A 6357-nucleotide genomic window follows, 5' to 3' on the forward strand; every position below is an offset into this window, starting at 1 on the left:
GAGTGCTCTCCTAACCTCTTTGTTAGACAACCACTGTTCCATCTTAGCCTGGTCTGTCTTTTCTAGCTCCCACTTTTTCTTGTACTCCATCTTTTTTTGATGACTTCCTGGACTTCTGTATTCCACCACCAGCTTTCCTTATGTACCTTATTTCCATACCGGGCTCAGCCACATATCTTTTCTGCAGCCCTAACACATGCTGTTTTGAGGCTCTGCCATTCTTCTTTAACTCCACTCATTTCCCCCTTGTACTTGAGGTGCTAACGCCTGGAATATTTCCTTGAGCACTTGTGCTTTGTCTCCAGTCATCTTCTAGGTATTCAGCCTGGTCTCTGTTGACCTTAGAGCCTTCTCTGATCACAGTTTGCACGTGCTTGTGACAACCAGTGGTTTATGCGTAACTATCTTTACTCAGATAGCTGGGATATATATATGATCTAACACACTTGTTTTTTGTTTTTTTATTGTTCTTATGCTCTGGTTGAAAAATATTTTAAGGTTGTTGTTATGCTCCTTTGCTCTGCCTTGTTCCAAACTAAAGGGGTAACAATCTGAGAGTAATCTAGGCTTGCTACCCCTCCGTTTTTTTTCCGGACTATCAGGAAATCAAACTGATTCTCCGGTAGTCCGGAAAACACTGAACAAACTCCGGTATTCTGTTTCAAAAAGAAAACAGACTATCGGAGTTTGTAAATCGGCTGATTTGCTATGCTTTTTTTACAGAAAACCATAGCAAATTAGCCAAAAGCAGTCTGCGGGAACCAAAAAAGAGGGCGTTCCCGTTGATTGGCTGATTTACTATGCTTTTTTTACAGAAAAGCATAGCAAATCAGCCAAAAGGAGGCGGCGGGAAACGAAAAAAGAGGGCGTTCCCGTTGAGTGATGCTGTCGTGACATCACAAAATAGGCGGTATGTTGGCGGGAGGGGTGGGGCGGGGTTACTGGTGACGCGAGGGGCGTGGCGTGGCTCCGGTTTTAGCCGTGAACAAAGGTGGCAACCCTAGAGTAATCATCAGAAGAAAACTATGGCTGCAATGAATATCCTGTGTGATACCTTCTTGACATTTTACTTGCAAACCCTAACTGGCTGCACACTAATATTAAACTATGCACTTAGTGGGAGTGGTTATTGAATGGTTGTCATACACTTTGCACTTAGTGGGAATGGTTATGGAGTGGTTGTCATATATTTCACACTTAGTGGGAGTAGTTATGGAGGGGTTGTCATACACTTTGCACTTAGTAGGAGTGGTTATAGAGGGGTTGTCATACAATTTGCACTTAATGGGAGTGGTTATGGAGGGGTTGTCATATACTTCGCACTTAGTGGGAGTAGTTATGGAGGGGGTGTCATACACTGCACTTAGTGGGAGTGGTTATGGAGGGGTTGTCATACACTTTGTACTTAGTGGGAGTGGTTATGGAGGGGTAGTCCTACACTTCGCCCTTAGTGGGAGTGGTTATGGAGGGGTTGTCATACACTTTGCACTTAGTGGGAGTAGTTATGGAGGGGTTGTCATATACTTTGCACTTAGTGGGAGTGGTTATAGAGGGGTTGTCATACTCTGCACTTAGTGAGAGTGGTTATGGAGGGGTTGTCCTACACTTTGAACTTAGTGGGAGTGGCTATGGAAGACTTTGCCCTCACATCACCATCTTTTTCAGGTTGCAACTCTCAAGTTAAAATATTGCAGTCGATTTTAGAAATTATGATATTACTTGTGTTTAGATTGTTTGTGCAGTTGATGAAGAGATGGCCATTGCCAGGTCCTCCACCCTTCTTCCTCTTTCATGAGTGATGGTATGTTTGATTCACGGGCTGGGCATTCTAGTGTTCGGGCTGTTTAAATCTCTGTGACAGGCATAGCCTGTTACACTGGGTTGTCACACCCTTCTTGAGCTAAGATTTCCTGTTCTGATTTTCACTCTGTATGTGGTATATATAGAGCATTTAAGAATTTAGTGCCAATATTGATGAAAATGCAGGCTGCGACAGCAAGTTTATTACCTGGAATTTCGAGTTTAAATTCTAAGCTGAAAGCAACTTGTGTGCTAAGATATCATGCACATTTACAGACAAATCTAACATGTTTTCTGGAAACTAAATTAACTGGAGGATAGTTTCATAATGTCTATCCACATGGAAGGTGTGGTTGATTGCTCCATACAATCATAAGGCTTCCAAGGGAGGTCTTACATTACTCAGAAGTACGTTGGGCTGGCAGAACTTAGAGACTAAAGCTGACAACGTAAGGAGATGGGTTGTAGTTGCAGTACAAACCTGATAGGACAAGATGACAATAGGGAATTTCTGTGGCCGTAACCAATAGGGAATTTCTGTGGCCGTAACCAAGAGGGCCTTGCCCCATTTCTAACGTTTCACACAGCCCTGTTGAACATGGAAGGCTTCCATCTGTCCCTTGTGATCAGGAATGATTTTAATGCCATCATAAATCATCAGAGAGACAGGATCCCTGCAACTCTTGCTAAAATGATGTAACACTGGGAAATGGTTATCGATTGGATGGGATGTCTTTTACTAGTCGACTAGTGCAGGTATCTGCACACAGGTAAGAATAACTTTACTTATTATGCTCTCAAACTTGGGTATGGTAGTCAATTGGATTTCCTTCCGGTCAGCTAAAGTTTTGTAGAAAAGGTAGGGGGAGAGGTGATTCTGGCCAGTTACTTAATCAAATAGTGCTGTTTTGATGGAATTCAAAGATGGTCCTTTGCCTAGATCACTCACCCCACTTTGGAAATGCCTTGATCAATCGGTGCTCAAACACCAAGGATTAACGAAGGGGCTAAAAGACTGGCTGAATTAGTATTGGCAACATATTAGGGATGAGAAACAATGTCCTGCACAAGTGGGATTGTTTTAAAAAGAATTAGTAGCCTTTACAGTCAGTCTATGGCATAGGAGGATAAAGGACTAGCAGAAATGATAACCGACTCTGAGGTGCATGAGTTATATCGGTTAAAAACGGAAGCAAGTGATGTCTGCTATTCAACATCAGAAATGGAAGTGAGTAAGGAAATTGCATTGGGCTACACTAATTCATTCTCCTACACTTTCTTGGGTACATTAAAGTAATACAGGTAAGCCTGTGAAAAGATCAAGAAGATTCATAAAAATCATCCCAAAGACATGGTTTTATGACATGGTTGTATGGAAAAATTAACTCCTCCACAATGGTTACTTCTGCAACTAACTAGGAGAACTTCTGAAATAAGATTAGCTAGCCCACTTTAAATAAGAGTACTTTAGAGAAACTAAAGGGAACAATTTTGGCCACAGAAATTTGTGAAGCTTTAGCTATATTAACAGGTTTGAAAAGAACATGGGCCAGGTGATCTAAGTGCAGAGCTATACAAACCCCTTGGACAATTGTACTTGTGCTACTGGAGGTATTTGGTGCAGATTGGGTGCTGGGCAAACCTCTGGCCAGTGCTATGCTTGCCAACATAGTTACCTTCCCAAAAGTAGGGAAAGATGCCATGAACTCTCAGAGCTTATAGCCCGATCTCTCTGATGCCCAATTAGTCTAAGATACTTGCTAAAATTCTGGCTACTAGATTAAAATGCTTGTTAAAATTCTGGCTACTAGATTAAAATACTTGTTAAAATTCTGGCCAGTAGATATAAAGTAATACAGGCTTTGGTTTGGGACACACAACGGGAGTTTATTCCACAAAGGCATGGTTTGGGACACACAAAGGGAGTTTATTCCACAAAGGCATGGTTTGGGACACACAACAGGAGTTTATTCCACAAAGGCATGGTTTGGGACTCACAACAGGAGTTTATTCCACAAAGGCATGCTTTGGGACACACGACAGGAGTTTATTCCACAAAGGCATGCTTTGGGACACACAACAGGAGTTTATTCCACAAAAGCATGGTTTGGGACACACAACAGGAGTTTATTCCACAAAGGCAAAGTGCACATAGTCTCTTAAGGCATTTTTTTCTATATATATATATAACAGTTTGGGTCCTTAAACAAAACACCTTAACAGTGATTTTTGTTGAGTTTTCTCAAAGCCTTGGACACACTGCAAAGGGAATATATGTAGCCAGCCCTGGAAACTTTTGGGACTACCAGGAATTTTCTACAAGGGTGTAAACTGCTGTATTTTAAGCCCATGGGCCTGGTGGTAACAAGCATTATAGCTTTTCAACTTTTCACCCTTTTCATCTGTTTAGAGGTGAATAGCAGGGATACACTTTGTGCTCTTACCTTTTCATCTTGAAGGTTGAGATGCCAGACTTTTATATGAAATAGAATTACTCACACTGGGGAATTCAAATTCACAATAATGATGTCCTTATGGATACCTCCTTTGCAGATGACTGTGTGCTGTGTGTTGGTATCCCACACCAGCACATCCAATATTCTGGAAGCATTCCATTAGCTTAAACATCTATCAGGTGTATCAATAGCTTGGATTAAACCATGCTTTTCCAGCTAATGTGGGGCTGCTGGGATTTAAGGAGGTATTGATACAGTCTGGTGCTGCCTTTGGTCTTATCTACACGTATTTGAGGATCAAGAACTGACAGAGGTATAGTGACATCCCCACACAATGTTAAACCTCTGGTTTAGAAATCTAGGTATCTCATAAACATTCTTAACTCAGATGCCATGTTATTCAGATGACAATAATCCTTTATGAAGAACTCTCAACTCTATATTACTAAAAACAACTTTTTAATTTAGACTTAAAATAATGTGAAGCTTCATATACATGCATATACACCCCAACATTTACACACACGCACACACACACACACACACACACACACACACACACACACACACACACACACACACACACACACACACACACACACACACACACACACACACACACACACACACACACACACACACACACACACACGCACACACACACACACACACACACACACACACACACACACACACATGTGTGTGTATATACACCACTGCAATGCCATCCATTACTCCTAAAGTCTAGCCATTTAGGACCAAGCATGCATAAACCTGCTAAGGTGAATTGCACACTGGAGAAGGGCTGGGTAGAGTCCAAAGGGAACCCCCTCTTTTTCCCCAAGCTGCAGTTACTCTATCACCCCACCTCTGCTTTCCAGCAGGGGTAATCGTCTCTGGTATAGGTGACATCAGCCACAACAGTAAGCCTGCAGCAGTGGCAGAAGAAATACAATGAGAGTCACAGGGTGACTGCAAACAGACAAACACTTGTAATGTAGGTGCTATTTTGTAGAAGTTGTATTAAATATTTATGAAGCTGTTTCATTTACTGCTTTATTTTGTCTTTCTCAGGCTGGATTTTTCAACAGACAGTACAAGGATCTGATGAATGAAGCCCAAGAAGGTGGAACAGAAAGCAATGCTGCTGATGGGTCTTCTCCACCTCCATCACAGCCAGAAAATACTGTGTCCTAAAAAAATGTATCAGCAGTCATCATAATTTCATTCTGTGTTTTATCTGCTTTAATAATGAAGTGTTACCAAGCTCCCAGACAACATGTGCACAAACTGTTCTCTCTGAATGCAGTTCACCACAGATAATGTTTTATAGTCATGTAAATTCTTTGTTTGAAAAGCTCCTTTTGAAAGTGCTAACCTTGATTTTATTTTTCTTTGGACATTTAATTTTACTTATTATAAAATGCTGACTGGTTGAATTCAGCCAATAATCTTGTTAGAAATTGGTGTAACACTTAACCACCAATCTTAAAAGAAACAGTTCAGAGAGTAACATATTTCCAATATCAGAATCTTAACATGAAAAATAAATATGCTGTGGTGCTTGCAGGTAATACATACAATTTTAAAAAGTATGAATAAGTTGTTTAAGAAGCATCAGGAAAAATAGTGCTAAGATGGGTAAATGATAAGGGTTTCAACTGCATGTCCAGGATACAAGAAACACTGCCACAAAATGAGCGCACAATAACTTGTGAAAGTGTAATAGTTAATGTTACACATCTTGTGTTGTTTTTTTATGTTAAGCTTGTATTTGCTAAATATTTGTAATACTTCTAAAATATTTAAAAATCAATGTGAAAAAAATCCCATTTTTATTAAACAGTTTTCTCTTCATTGTGCATGCCAGAAAAGGGTGCAACACACCTTTTTTTCTATCATTTTGCACACTGTGACATTTGTGTTTCTTTGTACACCTTATCCATGGGACATTTCTGTTGATTTTATTTTTTGCTTGTGGAAGTTTGAAGTGAAAACTGTATTTTTCCATGCCTGGGTAAAGGTGGGTAAAGGAAGCATTGCGAAGGATGGTCTTTAGTTTGGAAGGTGAAGGACAGGATGGTGGTGTGAACTGGGGATC

At 40.6% G+C, this 6357-nt stretch overlaps 1 protein-coding gene across 1 annotated transcript in view; it reads left to right on the forward strand.

The window, feature by feature from the left end:
- The window catches only part of LOC122814496 (integrin alpha-M-like), a 935681-nt gene extending 929568 nt beyond the window's left edge, over window positions 1-6113 (forward strand). The window contains exon 31 of the mRNA XM_044087070.1: window positions 5331-6113. Within this exon, the coding sequence (XP_043943005.1) occupies window positions 5331-5453 (123 nt within the window). The 3' untranslated portion in view covers window positions 5454-6113. The remainder of the gene's footprint in view (window positions 1-5330) is intronic.
- Window positions 6114-6357: the final 244 nt, after the last annotated feature.

The sequence above is a fragment of the Protopterus annectens genome, chromosome 10.part0 (genome assembly GCF_019279795.1).
Source record: "Protopterus annectens isolate FY-2018-M chromosome 10.part0, PAN1.0, whole genome shotgun sequence".
NCBI lineage: Eukaryota > Metazoa > Chordata > Ceratodontiformes > Protopteridae > Protopterus > Protopterus annectens.